At 50.3% G+C, this 20,606-nt stretch overlaps 1 protein-coding gene across 32 annotated transcripts in view; it reads left to right on the forward strand.

Annotated features, from left to right (window-relative positions):
• Window positions 1–19,363, forward strand: part of DTNB (dystrobrevin beta) — a 164,875-nt gene extending 145,512 nt beyond the window's left edge. For 8 of the 32 annotated variants that reach the window (XM_080686164.1, XM_080686143.1, XM_080686159.1 and 5 more), the window contains 3 exons: window positions 9,828–9,987; window positions 10,764–10,853; window positions 12,647–12,825. In XM_080686164.1, coding sequence (XP_080542290.1) covers window positions 9,828–9,987; window positions 10,764–10,853; window positions 12,647–12,777 — 381 coding nt within the window. In that variant the 3' untranslated portion in view covers window positions 12,778–12,825. Of the gene's footprint in view, window positions 1–9,827; window positions 9,988–10,763; window positions 10,854–12,646; window positions 12,826–13,952; window positions 14,007–17,192; window positions 17,226–19,039 lie in introns of those variants that run through there. The other 24 variants (XM_080686146.1, XM_080686145.1, XM_080686149.1 and 21 more) reach the window with 9 other exon arrangements.
• The last annotated feature ends 1,243 nt before the right edge of the window (window positions 19,364–20,606 follow it).

The raw sequence follows: 20,606 nt of genomic DNA on the forward strand, positions 1-20,606 counted from the left end.
ACCTGGACATCGACCTTTATTCTGGTCCCCTCAACCCTCCGAGGCCCAGGAAAGCTCGCCTTGCCAGTGCCCACCATGCCTGTGATCTCCCGCATCCCAAACTGTGCTGGTTCACAGATCTTCCTGCACAGCCAGGCCTCTGCAGTGACTTCCTTTCCTTGTCTGCAGCTTCTCTCCCAGTTTCCTTGTCTAATTTGGGTTGGGGCTGAAACTACTAGATCGGGCTGTTCATAAGCACTTTCCAAAGTAGAATGGATTTTATGCTTTATTTCCCCCTTCTCCCATAAACATGGCCAAAAAACAGGGGGTGATGGTAATTATAGGGAAAAAGGTAGAGGTGGTTCCACAAAAGACAATGATTAAAAGATGATGATGTTATCTAGCCAAAACAGTATTCCTAAGGTGTGTTTAAACTAGTATTAAAAGATACATACCCTTGCCAAAACCGGTTTGGCTCAGTGGATAGAGCATCGGCCTGCAGACTGAAGGGTCCCGGGTTCGATTCCGGTCAAGGGCATGTACCTTGGTTGCGTGCACATCCCCCGTGGGAGGTGTGCAGGAGGCAGCTGATCGATGTTTCTCTCTCATCGATGTTTCTAGCTCTCTATCCCTCTCCCTTCCTCACTGTAAAATATCAATAAAATATATTTAAAAAAAAAAAAAAAAAAAAAAAAGATACATACCCTGGAGAAAAACCAAGATGGCAGCATAGGTAAGCACCTAAGCTGCTGCCTCGCACAACAATTTCAAAACTACAACTAAAAGACAGAACGGACATCATCCAGAACCACAGGAAGGCTGGCTGAGTGGAAACTCTACAACTAGAAGGAAAGAGAAAAGCTCACAGAGAATTGGAGGTACGGCAAAGGGTCTTTGTGCGCGCAGAGAAGAAGGGCGACTAAGTGCCTGGCTGACTTTCTCTGGCGGAAGGGGGAAGGAAGCCCCCGACTCCACTGAACCCCAGTAACGACTGCACTGAAACCCAGTTCCGGGTGAAACCCCATGGACCCAGGCTCATACAGGGGGCATCTGGACTGTCAGGTAGAGAGAAAGGCACCCGGAGACTCGGAGACCTGGGGGAGACCCGGGGGAGCCACGAGCGCGCACGCGAGTACTCGCAGAGAAAGCTGAATGTGGAGGTTGCCGCAGGCTTTCCCTAGTGGAAGGGAGTCGGAAGCTCCTGACTGCACTGAACCCTAGTTCTGACTGCACTGAACCCCAGTTCCGACTGCACTGAACCCCAGTTCCGGGCGAGCCCCTGGGGACCCACGCTCTTACAGGGGGAATCTGGACTGTCAGGCGGAAACTCAGGGGAGCCAGGGAAGGCAGAGGTCTGGAGGCACACGCACAAGGGCAGGGCTGACGGGAAGCCAAGACTGTCTGCTCCGCCCTGAGACTCCACCCCATCCAAGCTGAGCACAGAGGCTTTTGCAATTTTGCAAGTCTAATCCTATAAGGCTGTCTCCAACACCGAACTTCTCCCAGCGTAGACACAACTGATCCTTACAGCCAACTGGCCTGGACGTCAATTCCTCCCAGTGATACCAACAACAATCAAGACTTAATTACAACAAGGCTGTACACACAGTCCACAAAGGGGTGCACCAGGAGTGTCCACCTCAGGTTAACTGGGGAGGCTGACCCACTGAGCCATAAAGGACACCTAGCACACAAAGCCACTCTATCAACTCAGGGAAGCAGTGAAAAACGGGGAGACAAAGAATCAGATCACAAACTAAAGAAATGGAGGAAAACAAAAGACTGGATATAGAATTCAAAACCACGGTTATAAGGTTTTTCAAGAATATCCTAGAAAAGGCCAATAAATTTAGCGAGACCCTCGAGGATATGAAAAAGGACCAACTAGAAATTAAACATACACTGACTGAAATAAAAAATATTATACAGAGACCCAACAGCAGACTAGAGGAACGCAAGAATCAAGTCAAAGATTTGAAAAACAAAGAAGCAAAAAACACTCAACCGGAAAAGCAAAGAGAAAAAAGAATCCAAAAAGTTGAAGATAGTGTAAGAAGCCTCTGGGACAACTTCAAGCATACCAACTTCAGAATTATGGGGGTGCCAGAAGAAGATAGAGAGCAAGATACTGAAAACCTATTTGAAGAAATAATGACTGAAAACTTCCCCGACCTGGTGAAAGAAATAGACTTACAAGTCCAGGAAGCACACAGAACCCCAAACAAAAGGAATCCAAAGAGGACCACACCAAGAAACATCATAATTAAAATGCCAAGAGCAAAAGACAAAGAGAGAATATTAAAAGCAGCAAGAGAAAAACAGTTAATTACCTACAAGGGAGCACCCATATGACTGTCAGCTGATTTCTCAACAGAAACTATGCAGGCCAGATGGGAGTGGCAAGAAATATTCAAAGTGATGAATAGCAAGAACCTAAAACCAAGATTACTCTACCCAGCAAAGCTATCATTCAGAATTGAACGTCAGATAAAGAGCTTCACAGATAAGAAAAAGCTAAAGGAGTTCATCACCACCAAACCAATATTATATGAAATGCTGAAAGGTATTCTTTAAGAAGAGGAAGGAGAAAAAAGTAAAGATAAAAATTATGAACAACAAATACATTTCTATCAAGTGAACCTAAAAATCAAGTGAATTAAAAATCTGAGGAACAGAATAAACTGGTGAATATAATAGAATTAGGGGCATAGAAAGGGAGTGGACTGATAATTTTCAGGGGGAAAGTGTATGGGGGGTACAGGAAGAGACTGGACAAAAATCGTACACCTATGGATGAGGACAGTGCGGGGGAGGTAAGGGCAGAGGGTGGAGTGGGAACCGGGTGGAGGGGAGCTATGGGGGAAAAAAGAGGAGTAATTGTAATAATCTGAATAATAAAGATTTATTAAATTTTTAAAAAAGATATATACCCTGAAAAGTAAAGAAGAATAAATGTTTTACAACCACTGACCAAAAAAAAAATAGAATATTTCACAAGATAGAACATGTTTAATTGTCATTGGAAAATTATAAAAGTTAAGCAGTAGTAAAAAGAGCAAAAAGAGATTTTGTAGTATTCCATTATATTTGGATAAGCCACACTTTGTTAATCCAGTCACCAGTCAGTGGACTTTTAGATCATTTCCACTTTTGGCCTATTAAACTGTTGCTAATGAACATTTGTGTACATGTTCTTGGGTGACATATGTTTTCATTTCTCTTGGGTGTATACTCAGGAGTGAAATTGCTGGGACATATGGTAAGTTTATGTTGAACATTTTAAGAAACTGCCAAAGTGTTTTCCAAAGTGGTTGTACCCTTTCACAGTCCCGTCTGCAGTGTACGAGGGTTCCAGTTTCCCGCAGCCCGTTAGTCTTTTTTATTGTTGCTGTTTTAGTGGATGAGGGGTGTCTCATTGTGATTTCAGTTCTCATTTCCCTCATCACTACTCGTGTTGAGTGTTTTTCATGTGGATGATTAGCCCATTTGTACATCTTCTTTGGTGAAGTGTCTGTTCAAGTCTTAGTTTTGTAATTGGGTTGTTTGTCTTGTGATTCAGTTGTAAGAGTTCATTATGTGTCCTGAATACAAGGGTGTGGGGTTTTTTGTTTGTTTATATTTTTTATTTCAGCTTTATGTAAGTATAATTGACATAAAATTATAAAATACTTATAATTGTGTACATTGTGGTAATTTGATATACATCATGAAGGGATTCCCCCACCCAGTTAATTAAAAGACCCATCACCTCACATATAGATCTTTGCACGTGTGTATGAAATGTAAGTTCTACTCTCTTAGCAAATTTCTATTGTATAATCCCGTGTTATCAACTATAGTCTCCACGTTATACATTCGATCTTCCGACCTTACTTACCTAATAACTGAAAGTTTGTACCCTTTTACCAACCTCTCCCTATTTTCCACACCCATCAGCCCCTGGCAACCACTTTTCTCTTCTGTTTCTATGAATTTGACATATTTTAGATTCCACATATAAGTGATAACGTGCAGTATTCGACGTGTTCTGTCTGACTCACTTCACTTACTGTACATAATGTGCTCAGGTCCACCCGTTATCACAAACAGCAGGATTTCCTTCTTCTCAGGGCTGAATAAGATCGATTCCTTTATACGTACACAGCACATCACATCTCTCCATTTAGGTGGTTTCCATAGTTTAGCTATTGTGACTAATGCTGCAGTGAATACGGGGCCTGATTCCTCTTCAAGATCCCATTTTCATTTTCTTTGCATATCTACCCAGAAGTGTAGATGCTTTTAGGAACCTCCGTACTGTTGTCCATAGTGGCTGCACCAAATCACATTCCCACAAACAGTGCACAAGGGCTCCCTTTTCTCCATGTCCTCACCAACACTTTATCTCTTGTCTTTTTGATGATGATTTCCAACAGGTGTGAGGTGACAGCTCACTGTGGTGTTGGTTTGTATTTCCCTGATGCTGTGTGATGTTGCACACCTTTTCATGTACCTGTTGGCCAGGTATTTATATGTCTTCTTTGGAAAATGTCTGTTGAGTTGCTCTGTCCGTTTTTTAATCGGATTGTTTGTGTTTTGCTGTTAAGTTGTATGAGTTCTTTATATTTTTTCAATATTAACTCATTATCATATATAGTATATGATTTGCAATTATTTTCTCTCATTCAAGTTGCCTTTCCGTTTTGTTGATGGTTCCCTTTGCTGTGCAGAGCTTTTTAGTTTATGTCCCACTTGTTTATTTTTGCTCTTGTTGCCTTTGCTTTTGGTGTCAGATCCAAAAAAAATTATTGCAAGTACCCACAAGTTCCTTATCACATATAATTTGCAAATATTTTCCTCAGTATATGGCTTATCTTTTTGTTTTTCTTAGTAAGGTCTTTTTTATAATAGTTTTATTGAGATGTAATTTATATAACATACAATTTGCCCTTTTTCAGTGTTAATATATTCACAGAGTTGTGCAACTATCATGACAACCAATTTTAGAACAATTTATCACCCCCCCCCAAAGCATCCCATACCCCTTAGCACTCTATTCCTCATTCCTTCCAAGCCCCCCAGCGCCAGACAAACACTAATCTACTTTTTATGTCTATGGGTCTGCCTATTCTGGACATTTTATATCAATGGAATCAAACAATGTGTGGTCGTTTGTAACTGGCTTCTTTTACTTTCCATATTTTCAAGGTTTCTCCATTTTGTAGCATGTATCAGTATTTTGTTTCTTTTTATTGTCAAATAATTTTATTTAAATCATTCATCAGGTGATGGATATTTTGATTGTTTCCACTTAGGGGTATTACGTATAATGCTGCTATGAACACCTGTGTACAATTTTTTGCGCAGATATATACACATAGAAGTGGAATTTCTGGGTCATGTGGTACCTAATGTTTAACCTTTTGAGGAATTGCCAGACTGTGTTCTAAAGCAGCTGCATTATTTTAGATTCCTACCAGCAGTTCATGAGGGTTCCAATTTCTCTGCATCCTTGTCAGCACTTGTTATTGTCTGTCTTTTTTATTATAGCCGTCCTTATGGGTGTAACTTGCTATCTTTTATAGTTTTGATTTGCATTTCCCTAGTAGCTAATGATCTTGAGCATCTTTTCATGTGCTTATTGGACATTTGTATATCTTTGGAGAATGTCTATTCAGACCCTTCTTCCACTTTTAAATTAGGTTACTTGTCCTTTTATTATTGAGTGTAAGAGCTCTTTACATATTCTAGATACAAGTCACTAATCAGATATATGATTTGCAAAATTTTTTTATTCTGAGTTGTCCTTTCACTTTCTTAAAGGAGTCCTTTGAAGAAAAGTTTTTAATTATGATGAAGTTTATCTATTTTTTCTTTTGTAGCTATACTTCTTGTCATTTCTAAAAAGTCATTGCCTAATCTTTTCCTCTAAGAGTTTTATAGTTTTAGTTCTTGTATTTAGTCTGACCCATTTGGGGAGTTCTTATATATAATACTAGAGGCCTGGTGCACGAAATTCGTGCACAGAGGTGGGTGTCCCTCGGCCCAGCCTGTACCCTCTCCAATCTGGGATCCCTCTCACAATCCAGGACTTCTGGCTCCCAACTGCTTACCTGCTTGCCTTCCTGATTGCCCCTAACCACTTCTGCCTGCCAGCCTGATTACCCCTAACCACTCCCCTGCCAGCCTGATTGATGTCTAACTGCCCTCCCCTGCAAGCCTGGTCACCCCTAACTGCCCTCCCCTGCAAGCCTGGTCACCCCTAACTGTTCTCCCCTGCAGGCCTGGTCACCCCCAACTGCCCTCCCTTGCAGGCCTGGTCCCTCCCAGCTGCCCTCCCCTGCTGGCCTGATTGCCCACAACTACCCTCCCTTGCAGGCCTGATCACCCCCAACTGCCCTCCCCTGTTGGCCATCTTGTGGTGGCCATCTTGTGTCCACATGGGGGCAGTCATCTTTGACCACATGGGGGCAGCCATCTTGTGTGTTGGAATGATGGTCAATTTGCATATTATTCTTTTATTAGATAGGATTAGATAGGATAGAGGCCTGGTGCATGGGTGGGGGCCAGCTGCTTTGCCCTGAAGGGTGTCCTGGATCAGGATGGGGGTTCCCTTGGGGTATTGGGCGGCCTGGGCGAAGGGCCTGTGGTGGTTTGCAGGCCGGCCACGCCCCCGGCGACCCAAGCAGAGGCCCTGGTATCTGGGATTTATTTATCTTCTATAATTGAAACTTTGTAGCCTGGAGCGGAGCCAAGCCTTCTGCTTGCTCTGTGGCGGCAGCCTTTTCTGTTGGGATTTATGTATCTTCTATAATTGAAACTTTGTAGCCTTAAGCGAGGCCTGGGCTGGCCAGGGCGGCAGGGAAGCTTGGCTTCCTCCATTGCCGGGGAAACCCAAGCCTCCTGCTTACTGAAGCTCCGTGGCCGCAGCCATCTTGGTTGGGTTAATTTGCATACTCACTCCTGATTGGCTGGTGGGCATGGCTTGTGGGTGTAGCAGAGGTACGGTCAATTTGCATATTACTCTTTTATTAGATAGGATGAGTTAAGGGTCTAAGTTCTTATTAATGGAAAAATCTCAAAAAGTGTGCTAAGTGATAAAAGCAAATTGCACAATAATATGTGCAGCATGATACCATTTATACAAAATTTAAAAGCATGAACTGTCATATATTATTCATAGTTACATATACTAATATACACATAGGTAAAACTTCTCACACCAGAATCTTTGATAATGGTTGCCTATCAGGGAATAAGATGAGGGGACCGGGACTGGAAAGAATTGATGATGAAAGGGGTCTTCAGATATATTGGCAGTATTTTTAAGCTGATATAATTTTGATACCATATCAACAGTTATTAATTTGGGCAGTATATTATGTTATACTTTTTAGCTTCCTCTATTTTTTACATTTCTCTAAACACACACACACACACACACACACACACACACACACACACACACGGATCAAAGTAGGACGATGGAGAACAAGCTGTTCTGTTTAGTCTAGCGCCCTCACTGGTGGCAGCATTGAGGTGAGGCTTTGTGCAGATAGCCCATCAGCCTGTTCAGGCAGATTCCATTGGAGAGGGGGTAAGCTAGATCTCAAAAGAACCACGATTTTCATTTGAACTCATTGGCACACTTTGGCTTATATTTTTCCAGTTTTGCTTCCGCAGAAAACCCTAGTCTACCTGCCACGTTCAGTTTCCCTTGCTCCGAAGGGCAGCAGAGCCCAGACCTCAGTGAGCTCCCTTTAGAGTCTTTAAATGGTAACCCATTGCTCCAAGCTTTCCCAGAACTGCACCAGAGCCTTCACAAGCAAAGCTCAGGTCCCACTGAACATGTGTGCATTCTCACCTAGTCCCTGCAGGATGGCCTCAAAGACCTCAGCACGCGTGCTTGACACGTGCCGTGTGACAGGCCGCGTGACCCTGCTCTGGGAAGCAGCAGCTGCTGGGCTCCTGCCGCACAAGCTCAGGCGCGGGCCAAGCTCAGGCGCCGGACACATGCGGTCTGGGAGCTGCAGAGTACGCATCGTTGCGTGAATGCCCTTGGAGTGGAAGGGTTTATTCCCGCATCTCCCACTGAAAGCTCTTACCGTTTCACCCTTGCTTTTCTTCTGTAAAATGGATACAAAAACATATGCGCTTCCTACTCACAAGGTGTTGTGAGGGCCAAATGAGATAATATCCCTGAATGTGTTTGCAAACAAAACTGAAAGTATATTATGTACTAGAGGCCTGGTGCACGAAATTCGTGCACGGCGGGTGTGTGCCCCTCAGCCCAGCCTGCACCCTCTCCAATCTGGGACCCCTTGAGGGATGTCCGACTGCCCATTTAGGCCCAATCCCGGTAGGATCGGGCCTAAACGGGCAGTCGGACATCCCTCTTACAATCCAGGACTGCTGGCTCCCAACTGCTCGCCTGCCTGCCTTCCTGATTGCCCCTAACCGCTTCTGCCTGCCAGCCTGATCACCCCCTAACCACTCCCCTGCCAGCCTGATTGATGCCTAACTGCTCCCCTGCCAGCCTGTTTGCCCCTAACTGCCCTCCCTTGCAGGCCTGGTCCCTCCCAACTGCCCTCCCCTGCTGGCCATCTTGTGGTGGCCATTTTGTGTCCACATGGGGGCAGTCATCTTTGACCACATAGGGGCAGCCATCTTGTGTGTTGGAGTGATGGTCAATTTGCATATTACTCTTTTATTAGATAGGATAGAGGCCTGGTGCACAGGTGGGGGCTGGCTGGTTTGCCCTGAAGGGTGTCCCAGATCAGGGTGGGGGTTCCTTGGGGCGTGGGGCGGCCTGGGCGAGGGGCCTGCAGGCTGGCCACGCCCCCTGGCCACCCAAAGGGAGGCCCTGGTATCTGGGATTTATTTATCTTCTATAATTGAAACTTTGTAGCCTTGAGCGGAGCCAAGCCTCCTGCTTGCTCTGTGGCTGCAGCCATTTTTGTTGAGATTTATTTATCTTCTATAATTGACACTTTGTAGCCTTAATCACAGGCCAGGGCCAGCCAGGAAGTTTGGCTTCCTCCATTGCTGGGGAAACCCAAGCCTCCTGTTTGCTCCGTGGCTGCAATCATTTTTGTTGGGATTTATGTATCTTCTGTAATTGAAACTTTGTAGCCTCCAGCGGAGGCCAAGGCAGGCCAGGGCTGCAGAAGCTTGGCTTCCTCCATCGCCAAGGGCAACTCAAGCCTCCTGCTCTCTCCAGCTCCATGGCTGCTGCCATTTTTGTTGGGATTTATTTATCTTCTAATTGAAACTTTGTAGCCTTGAATGGAGGCCTGGGGCGGCCAGGGTGTGTGGAAAGCTTGGCTTCCTCCATTGCCAGGGAAACCCAAGCCTCCTGCTCTCTCCGTGGCTGCAGCCATCTTGGTTGGGTTAATTTGCGTACTCGCTCCTGATTGGCTGATGGGCATGGCTTGTGGGTGTAGCAGAGTGGTGGTTAATTTGCATATTACTCTTTTATTAGATAGGATTATTTCCCAGCTGTGACCTGAGCCCCTCTCAGACCCTCCACAGCTGCTCTGCTCAGCCTGCTTACCTGGAAGGCCTGTGCCATTCTGTGCTAGCCTCACTCCCCCCCCCCCCACTTTCCCCCATTCTTCCCATGTTTCTCTCCCTCTTCTCCCTCCTCCCCTTTTGTTTCTCCCCCTCTCCCTTTCTTTTTTTTCCTTTTCTTCCTCTCTCCAGTCCTGCAGGCACCCAGACTCCTTCCTTGCTAATGTGACCATGCCCTGCATTGCCCCACGGAACCGAAGCCCTGCAGGCTGGCTCAGGTTGCCTAGGGAGAAGGGCGTCTCCCTTCTTCAAAGAGGTAAGATACCTGCGATAACATTTCATCTCTTTGATTCTCCCAGGCTCAGGCCACAGGATCGCCACATACATCGCCCACCCACGGAGGCAGCCGCCCAATGCCCATGCCTGTCCGCTCAACATCTGCTGGCTCCACGCCCACCCACTGTCCGCAGGAGCCCCTGAGCGGAGGCGGGGGCGACATGCAGGAGGCCTTTGCACAAGGTCAGTTCCAGGAGCAGAGTATGACCGAGAGCTGAGCGGGTTTGGGAACCGATGCTTACTGAGATTTTTCTAGTATCACTTCTTCTGTGTGCTTAGGTTTAAATGACCAGGTCTTCACATACAGTATAAATAAGTCAAGTGCTGGCCCCTGCTCAGTCGATGGGCTGGGCTCCAGCGGGAGGTCTGCGGGCTCTGTGTGTGCGTGAAGAGCAGCCCCCTGGGTTTCTGCGCTCTCTTTCAGGGTTGTGAGAAGTGCCCTATCCTCTGGACTTTGCTTTCTCCAGAGCAATCAGCTGGAATAATTCCCAGAGTCACGCGCTTGCCCTGGAAAGTCTTTAGAGCAGGCAAGAGAAGGAAGGGCGGCACTCTACATAGGACCTTGCTGAGGGCATTCAGTGTCAGATTGCCAGTCGTCTGAGGAGCTGGCAGCCAGCGTGTTCCGTAGTTGGGGGAAGATGAGCGGCTAAGGAGTCCTGTTGGGGTGGAGACAGACACAGGGAGGTGGGCGCACAGGAGAGTAAGGCCCTGCCTAGGACCGAGGAGCACCTTGGAGTGATGTTCGTTCTGGAACCCAACTCTTTTGATTGCGGCTAAGAAGCTTGGAGCTGACAGGGTCCTGCTCTTTAGGTGGAGAAGGTGGAGCAGGGGCGGCCACGGCCCCTGTCCCCTTGGGCACTCTGCACTGTCCCAGGGCCTGGCGGGCTGAGTCATTGGCTCTGCTCTCTCGTATCCACGCCCACCCACCTGGCATTGCCATCTGCTCTGACTCCCCTCAGGTACGAGGAGAAACCTCCGCAATGACCTGCTGGTGGCTGCCGACTCCATCACCAACACCATGTCATCCCTGGTGAAGGAGCTCCACGCAGGTGAAGCCCAGAGATCCCACTCGGCCCCGCGCCTCCTCTCCCGCACGCGCTCCTCACTTCCTCACCACGTGGTAAAACGTCATCACAGGGCACAGACCACCTCATGTCACCACCCCATCCTTTGCCTTCTAGGAACACACTGGACGTCTTCTCCCCGAGAGTCTCTCTCCCATGCGTGATCACATAGAGACAGTTACACACGAGGTTTCTCTTACGAGTACACCGTGTGGGGCACACACAGTGCAGAATTTAAGACGTTTAGTCCTCTGAGTCCCGTGAGGCGCCTCCTCCCTGAGTGTGTCTCCCTTGTGCCCCCCCACAGCTCTCTCCTAGGCCCTGACCCCGGCTCTTTCTGCAGCTTTCCTGGAGGGCTGGCGCCGGACCAGCCACACAGCTTCTGGACTCACTCCCAGCTGCCTTTCTGCTCCCCCTCTTTGATTTGGTTTTGAAACCCTATTCTTTCCCTTTGTCCATGACTAGGCTCTGATTCCACTTGAAGTTCATGACCTGAATCTGTTGCCTTCTCCCCTCCTCAAGTTCAGTGTCAACTGTGACTTCTCTCTCAGTAGCTCTGTCACTTGGCTATTTCGTTGATTTTCTAAAGACCCTTTCCTCTTGGCATTTTTTCCCCTTACATAAAACCCAGGAAAGAGAGAGAAAATAAAAGGCCATTCCCATACCATCCTATCTTTAAGAATCCTGTGACTCCATCAGTTCTGTAGCTGCCAGAGATTTGCTAATTTCTTTACAGTGGTCAGATCCCCATGCTGTGTATTAACCAAGTGGTTCCCTTCCTAAGGGCTGTAGTCACTCATTTATGTGGCTCTTTTGTTTCTTTTGACCTAATGTAATGCTTTAAATGCCTTGAAGTAGCTTAGGCTATTCATTTAAAATATCAAGCAGTTTCTCCATGGACTGTTCAAACACATACATCGAAACCATCAGTCCATGCTCTTAAGGAAGACCAGCCTAGTGGTGCCATGTCTTTAGTGTCAGGGACCAGCCAGGGTCCAGCCATGACTTTGCCCCCGAACCTGCCTGTTGGTGTTTAGATGAGGATAAACGTGTGGACTGGGCTGGTTTTTCCAGAGCAGTTAAGATCCAGTCCTCCTGTGCAGGGAGCATTATGGAAACACTGTCCGATTCTGGTGTGACTTCTCAGTCCCTGTCAAAAGCAGCCCCCTCAGAACCCTATAGTAGACAGAAGCAGTGACTGCGTTTAAGATGACCTCACACGTGATTAGAAAGTGCCTTCCTATTAGAGCTCCCCTCAGGTGTCAGAAACCCCACTTTTAAAGGGAATTTCTTAAGGGGTTTCAGGCCCAGGAAATTAGCCACACGTGTACCTCTTGGCCACTTACTAGGTTTTGTGCAGAATAAGTGGCCCATGAGCTCATCACCCTGGATGAGGGGTAACTGGACATCGTTAGACACAAAGCACATGCAGGCCAAGCAGCTTCACAGAAACTAGACGTTTAGGACAGTGGTCGCCAGCCGGTGGCCCATGGACCACTGGTGGTCCGTGTGGTCCGAAAGGTTGGTGAACGCTGGCTTAGGAGATGCTTGGCGACTTCTCACAGCAGGAAAGGGTGCGTCCACAGAATTGTGTCATGTGTCTGGAAGGCACCTTAGAGGTCACGTTGTGCAGTTCCCTTACTTTAAAAATGCAGTGAGTAGTTCTCAGAGAAGTAATTTGCCTAAAGTTGTACGACTTGAAGGGGCAGAGCTGGCCCTAGAACTTAGGGCTTCAGGGCCTAAGTCGGTTCTCTTCCCACCGCCCTTACCCCACACAGGACAGAACATCAAGCCCGCAGCCGCACGAGGCCCCTTCACTGATGCACTGCTCGCTCCAACACTGAAGTCCATAAGTAAATGTGGACCGAGCCCACACGTGGCTCAGTCTCTCCATAAAATGCAGGAATAAACGTTTCTTCGTGCAAGGCTGCCAGTGTCTCAGTGGATGGCAGGGCCGTCCCCCTCGCCCGCCTGTTCTCACTGTCACCGTGGAGCTGGTGGCAGGATGGGATCAGGTGTCCAGGTTACCTTTACGTATGTTCGATACAGTGTGGACCTACTGTTTACACCCCTAGCTTGCCTTCCTCGTCTTTTTTGAAATATTTTCACAAGTAATGGAATCTTCAAGTTGGCCGGGAGCTTAGAAGTCATTTGCTCCAGTTTGCCTCCCGATACAAAAGTCGTCTGTCTGAATATTTCCAGTGAGCTCATTCATGGCCAGCTCATCACTGGGAAGTTCTTCCTTATCAGGGAGCCAAAGTCCGCCTTTCTGTAACCCGCTTATCCGCCCTCAGCCCTCTAAAGCTACCCAGAGTCCGCACAATTCCTCCTCTTTATGTTGCCTTTCAAGTATCTGGCAGCAGATAACAAGGCTCTCCTAAGCCTTATTCCTCCTTAGGCAACTATCTGGGGTTCCTTCAGCCTTTCCTAACGTGGTGTGGTTTCCACTTTACCCTCCTGCTTCAAGGCCCCGGTTCAGAGTGAGTTCCCAGGGCTGAGCACGCTTCTCCACATCCCTGGTCGGTGGGGGGTGTTCTCCCTGCAGAGCACAGTGAACTGTGACCTCCCCGAGCAGACCCCTGCAAAAGCAACCTTAGATGCCACTCATTTTTTTCTCGCAGCCAACTGCACTGTTCAGTCATTTTAAGGTGGTTGTCAGCTAAAACCTCTAGTTGTTTGTTTTAACGGAAGCCAGTGCAGATCTAGGTATTCCCCACCATGCACTTTTATGGTTGCTTTCTTTAACCTGAATGCAAGCTATTAGATATGTCCCGAGTAGGTGTCATCACCTTAGGGAAAACGGGCATAGAGGAGACGCAGCCACCCCACCTCCGTCACCAGGCAGCCAGCAGCCGTGCAGGGGACATCAGACTGCTCTGCGTGCTTCTATGGGCTCTGAGTAGGTCCTGGGAAACATCGCGGGGGACTGGACCCCACAGGATGCAGACTAGGTGAGGCGTGGAGGCTGCAGCCACGAGCCGTTAGCTAGGGCTTCATCCCAAGCCTCCTGTGTTACTCCCTTCACCCCTTCTATGCTTGTCCTGTGCTCAAGGGTCACGGGCCTCCTTGGACTTGTTTTCACAGCAGAGGAAGGTGCAGAGGAAGAAGAAGAGAAGATGCAGAGTGGGAAGGACAGAGGTAAAGGCAGCTCAGGGCCCCTAGTTTGAATGGAAGCCAGAGCCATGTATGTAGCCCCTGAACAAACGCCCCCTTCCTTTTGTTTCTGCTTTTCTTCCTGCTGCCGCCTTCCCCCAAAGCTTTCAGACCCTCAGCTCCTTCTGCCTACTTGTCCCCGCTGATCACTGAGTGTTTCCCCGGAGGTGGTAGTGTCAGTGGATCAGCAAAGCGTCCTGGTTTCTGATACAGTGATGGGTGGTTGGGATACAGGAAATTAGATAAACAGCAAAACAAAACATGACCCCTCACCTCAAGTTTATCATGTAGTTAGGAAAGCAAGGTGCACAATAAACAGGAGATAAAATGAAGTGGCAGGAAAAGTTAATCATCCGACTTTGAGTGTGTGATTATACGTGCAGGGAAGGTTTCTGAAAAGGAAGAGATGATTGTGGACAGAAACGCAACAGAGGTATCAGCAGAGGTCAGTGTAGGTATACCTCAGAGATATTGCAGCATTGGTTCCAGACCAGCATGATAAAGCGAGTGTCGTCAGAAAGCCAGTCATCTTACTGCAGGTGGAGGTTCTTGCCTTCAGTTTGTAAAAACACAGCATCTGTGAAGCACACTAAAGGGAAGCGCAATGAAACGAGGCGCCTGTGGTGTCAAACCTACTTAATACCGAGGTGTGAGGAGCTGTGCCAGGTGATTTCCACACACAGCCTCACTCAGGCCTTAACCCTGTGAGGTACGGAGTACAGTCCATTTCACTGATGAGAAACTAGCCTCAGAGGAACGTAGACCATGTCGCTATTACGTGGCAGATACTGGGTTTGAACTGGGTCCTCCTGACTCCCAACTCCATGTTCTTAATCGTCATGCTTCTGTATTTCACTGAACAGACAACAAAATTCTCTTGGGACATTTAAGAGCTGTTATTTTTTTAAAAAATATTTTTATTGATTTCAGAGAGGAAGGGAGAGGGAGAGAGATAGAAACATCAATGATGAGAGAGAATCATTGATCGGCTGCCTCCTGCACACCCCCTACTGGGGATCGAGCCTGCAACCCAGGCATGTGCCCTTGACTGGAATCGAACCCAGGATCCTTCAGTCCGCAGGCCCACACTCTGTCCACTGACCCAAACCGGCCAGGGCAAGAAACTGGGGGCAGAGGAAGCTCCGTCAGGTGCTGAAAATGTCTAGTGACCAGAGCAAGGCCTGGGAGGAGGTGGACACGGCCTGGGATGAGTGGGTGAGAATGGCAGGTTTGGCATGGATGCTGAAGGTCAGAAGCAGAGGGCAGTGGTGTTTGAAACATCTAGAAATGCTACAAAGGAATGCAGGGAAGACTGGTGTCCCTGTGCCAACAGGAGACTTAGGAAGAAGGCAGGAGGGTTGCAGTACAAGAGGTGAAAAGCAGACACACAAAGATAAGTTTACACTTATGTAAACACATGCTCCACACACAAGCACGCACGCATGCACACAGTCCAACCAGATCCTGGCATTCATGTGGAATGTTCTTGGCTGAAGATGTAACAGCTGCTGCTCTGGCCTCTCTTCCCACAGACCCTCCCTCCTCCAATAGCTTTTCCCATAGCCTCTCCTCAGCCTCCCTCCGATCCCCGAAGCCCAGAGGACTCTGCCCTGGCCACTGGGGCTCGCCTGGACCATGGCCTTTAGCCGGTAGTCCTGGTTCAAGGCTGGACGTAGGCTGCACCTCACACGTGGACTGGGTATGGTCCCCTGGCCTGGTGTCTCCCGGCTTCAGGTGTCTCTGTCTTGACACCTGTGTGGCCCTATCACAGCTGCTCTTCCTGTCCCCCTTGCTCTCAGCATCTGCTCCTGTGTCTTTCAGTGCAAATACCAGAGTTGATGTTGTGAAATCTTTTTGTGAGAACGCCTGCCTTTCTATCGCTGTGGCTTTTCGGTGTCATCCCTGAGGGAAGAGTGTTAGGAGTTGGGGTTAGGGATGGATAGAGTTTTAGAAAAATTCATGACTTTCAACATTGTAAGCAAGCATGTCCAACTTGCAGCCCGACGGCTCTGAGTTGGACATGCTTGTAAGGACCATGCTTGTAAGGTCCTCGGATTTGTATGTCCTTGTCGCTACAGTGTAGCTGTTATGTGGGTGTGGTTCTAAAACCACGTGTGTTTATGGATGGACCTTCTGATTCTCTGCCATGACCTGGGCATGAGTTTTTGCCGTAGGCTTTGCAGTAGCTACTGTCCGCCAGCAGGCACTGGAGAGCAGTAACTGTCAGCCATCAAGAGAGAGCGATTTGCTTCCTTGGGGTTGAGATCGTGCTGACAAAATATAAACACGGCTTCTCAGGCAAACATAGTCTCTCGGTGCAAACACTTGAGAGCCAAGTGGACACTTGTGAAGAACTCACACCTGAGCTGGACTTCCCGACCACATTCCCCCCTCGGGCCTCGCCCTGCCCTGCCCTGGCTCTCTGTCCGGCTGCATCCTGAGGAATGCTTCCGCTCTATTGGGGTACCCTTCCTACTTGGCATGCCCTCCCCCCTCACCTTGAGTGGTGATCCCTTTTAACCAAGACCACACACAGGGCACAGACGAGCAGCACTTCCCCATGTTGCTTCAGAGCCTAAATTGGTCTCAGCTACTCCAGAGTCTCATTGATGCTCCTGGATTCTTCAGAATCCCTTTCCCAGGACCTGCCACGCCTGGTGTTGAGAGCTGGAAGTGCAGTTTGCACACGTAAAGGACACTGTGCGGGTCTGGAGACCGGCAGTGGCCTCCATGAGGAAAAACAGTGAGGGTCCAGGCAGTGGTCGCAAATCCAGGGCAAGCGAGCGAGAGGATGGCCTCACATCCCCAAGCAGATACGCCTGCAGGACGGAAATGCTGCCCCCCTAAGTGTAACTCACTCTCACCAAGTTCACGTTCAGGACTGCAGGGGCTGTACCCCCTGAAGTGACCACTCCCTGGATTCCGAGTGCCTTCCTCTCCATTCTAATATCAGTGTGTCCTCCTGGGAGGCGCTGGTCTCCGCTGCTGGCTGTAGGTGGTGTGGAGCTCCTGTCTTTACACCTGGTGGGGGAGTCGGCCTATGAGGAGCAGAGGGAGAGGCAAGTCCAGAAGCCCATGAGTGCGGGGGTCAGGGGGCCCCTGGGGAAAGGTCCAGGGCTGAGAAGACCCTGGTGGTGACCTCAGTGTGTGGTTTGTGTCTGTGCTGCACAGGTTAACGGAGGAGCCGGGGACAGAGAGGAAGCGGTGAGTACAGAGCCTGCTCTGCTCTCCCCGCAGCCCTTCCCTTCAAGGTCATGGTCTGCCTTTCCCGCCTCCCTTTCTTCAGCCACACCTCCCAAGCCAGACCCATCCAACAGGTGGAGACCCAAGGTAGGGTTTTCTTTACAGAGCCGGACTGCCCCTCTTCCCTTTGCCAAGCCCCACCAGCCTACCCGTTTGGCCCGCGTCCCAGGCCCTGGCCCCTCCTGGGCTGGGCCTGGGCCTGGGCTGAGACAGGGCTTGGCGACACCTGTGTCGGGATGCAGTTGGCTGACCAGGCTGTGTCCTCAGAGGTCGGCTGAGCCGCCTTCGTCCTGGGGTGACCTCTGCCTCCTTGCTCCTGTTTTCCCATGGCCACTGTCATTCTTCCCTGGGGACCCAAACCACAGCCCCTGTGTCCCGGAGACACTGGCACCCAGAGCTGTAACCTGCTGCAGTTCCTCACCGCAGACACCTGTTTCACCTGCAGGATCACACTGCCTCCTTAGCCGATCGAGCCAGTCCCCACGGTGCCCGCCAAGCTGCACCTTCTCGCTTCCTTAAAGAAATGAAAGTACAGGTGGCCCTCAGGCAAATGCCCATTGCCTTTAGAAATTAGTCTTCCCCTTTTTCATCTTAGGACCTTAATTCTTACCTAGTTCCAGGGACAAGATATTGCAGCTACCGGGCATGCTCGGAAAATGATTTCTTCCAAGGATAGATGCCTTTGGTACAGCCAGGAGAGGTCTCTTTGTTTTTCAGTCTTTTCTTCCCTCCCCTCCCCCACTGTGTGTAAACGTTAGGCCATCCTGCTTAGTTACAGATCTTTCCGGCAGAAAAGCCAGGGCTGCAGGCCCGTGATTCAGAAGAGGAGCCTTCCCAGGCCCTTCCAAGCAGTCTCACCCTGGAGCAGCCTCCAGGCCTTTTCCTGACACTCCCTCCACCTCCCCCGCCCCCCCTCTGCACCAGGCCCTTGAGGGGCTCTGTCCCCGCGCACCTGCCGCCCTGAGGCCTGCACTGACTCAGGGATCCTGCAGGCGCCCAAGCTGCAGAAATTCGCTGGCTGCCCTGAAAATCACAGAGCCTCCGGGGCCTGGACAGGCTTTTACCTAAACCCACTGCACACTCAGGCAAGGCCCTTCCCGACAGCAGCCCCAGGCTGCCCAGCTAGCGAGGGAGTCAGGAGCCGACTTGCCCTTCAGGAGCTGCCAGAGCCCCCCTCCCTGCGGCACTGGACCTGGGAGACTGGTAGAGGCGGGTCAGAGCCATCTGGCTCACCCCCCTGTTCCTGCAGAGAGGAAACGAAGGCCCACCACCCCGAACTTGGTGCCAGAAATAGAATCGGAACTGGGTCCTCTGCCCCTGGCCCTGTTCTCCAACCCTGTCAGACATTAGGAGAAACTTAACCCGGTAGAGAGTTGGGAGAAAAGCCCTCATTCCAGGTGGCTGCACTGCAGAGACCCTAAGGTCTGCTCGCTGGGTGATGCGAAGGCTTTCCTCCCTCCCACTCAGTGTCACAGGCATGTCTCTGACCTCCCTGCCCTTCTCCTCCGTCACATTCCAAACCCTGCACTGCCAACCCAGGATTTTTTTTCCCCCCCGGGAAATATTTGCCAACCCAGTGACCCAAGCAGGACTCCACAGATTCTAGGTGCCCCTGGAAAAGGGGGGTGTACTGTCAGCCCTCTGCACCCTTCCCAGGTGGAAGGAAACGCCCGGAGACCCGCCCCTGCACGAAGTCTCATCCCAGCAGATGTTAGCAGCGTTTGCTCTGAGGTTCTCGCAGTGCCCGCCAATAACAGCGCATCTGCCCTGCACAGGCCCCGGAGACGTGGAGCGAGCTGGCATCAACCTGAGGAAGGCGGAGTTCTCCCCAGAGGCGCATTCCTGTCCATCTTTCCACTGCACACCTGGATCCGGCTTGCAGGCTGCCAGATGTCACCACCCGCCCGGGAGAGGGGAACCCAGAGCCAGTGGGAAGTGGGAGGCCGCCTGATGCCCTGCTGGTGGGCGGCCCCCTCGCCCAGTCCTGCATGAACTAGCATCTTCACTCTCCCCTCAGGCAGGGTCTCATCTCTGCTCGGGGAATCTATGGGGGAGGGGGGGTTTGAAAGAGAAAAGAAACAGCACAAGCCTCCTGTGTGTGTGTGGCCTGGAGTTCTTGCCTCTTGCCAGCCTATAGGGTGCCCCCCACCCCGGGTGGGGGCACAAGTTTCCTCCCTACCTTTGACCTTTAAAAACAAACAGGTTTTCTTCCCTCTGTCGTGCGAAGAGACATTGACGCCCTGGCCACAGTGCTAAAAATAGGCTTCCTTTCCCTCACTCGGTTAGGCTTCCGCCGCCCCGTTTGGTGCCGCCGCAGAGCAGCCGGGGCGGGAAGGGGAGCAGAGCTCTGCGGTGCAGCCCCGTTCCTCCAGCAGCTGGAGGTTCTGTGAGCGAAGCCGGTGGCCGGTGGCCAGGCGCCCGACCCGTGACCGCCAGGGGGCGCCCCGCCCGGGTGCTGTGCGCACGCAGCCCGTCCCCGCTCAGGGCTCCATTCTGCGCTGCCACACTTGATCTTCATCCCAAGTCCCGGTGCTTGGCGTTTATTTTCTTCTCCTCCCTGGGCTCCAGGATGTTATTTTTAGTAGAAGAACTTCTATAAATATTTATAAAGGGCAGTGACTGGAATGAAGTGAGAGGCCCCACAGCTGGCTCGCGCATCCCCCAGCACACGCCTCTGCAGACCCCTGCCCGCTGCCCGCGGAGGCCTGCGCAGAGCCAGTGCGCTGCACCCAGCCAGACACCAAAGTCACATGGAAACCTCGTGAGGGGGCAGCCCGGGTTCGGCGGGGCGGGGTTAGTCCTTCCCCTCCGCTGTCTCTGCTCCCTCGGTTACTCTTCCTGACGGAGGGCAAGGCTTGTGTGTGGGAGAGCCGCACCCTCCAGGCCCACCTCCTGGCATCGTGAGTACTGGGAGGAGGGGCAGGTGCGAGGGAGCCTGCTCCCGCTGGTGACAGCGAGGAGGAAGGGCGGCCAGGAGCCCGCTTCCCCTGGGTGTAAGATCTCGCCCCCTCCAAGCCTCAGAAGGAGCCCCACACCTGGTGGAGGGTTGACCTCCCCACAGCAGCTCTCGGGTGCTCCCTCTGCTCACAGTGACCAGCAGAGAGGAGGCCCTGGAGAGCCAGCAGGGGCTGTGGAAGGAGAAAGCCATTGGTGGAAATGTGCTCCCACACCCAGAAGGCAGGGATCCGGCCTGCCTGGGGGGCCAGAAGGGGCAAGGATGAGTGCAACCACATGGAAAGTTTTGGGGACAGTGCCAAACAATGGGGGTTGGGGAGGGGGCTATGACTCAACCTTGAAGATGACACCATTGGGTGATGGTGCTTCCCCCGCAGCTCTGACTTC

Source organism: Plecotus auritus, assembly GCF_963455305.1.
Source record: "Plecotus auritus genome assembly, chromosome: 8".
Lineage (NCBI taxonomy): Eukaryota > Metazoa > Chordata > Mammalia > Chiroptera > Vespertilionidae > Plecotus > Plecotus auritus.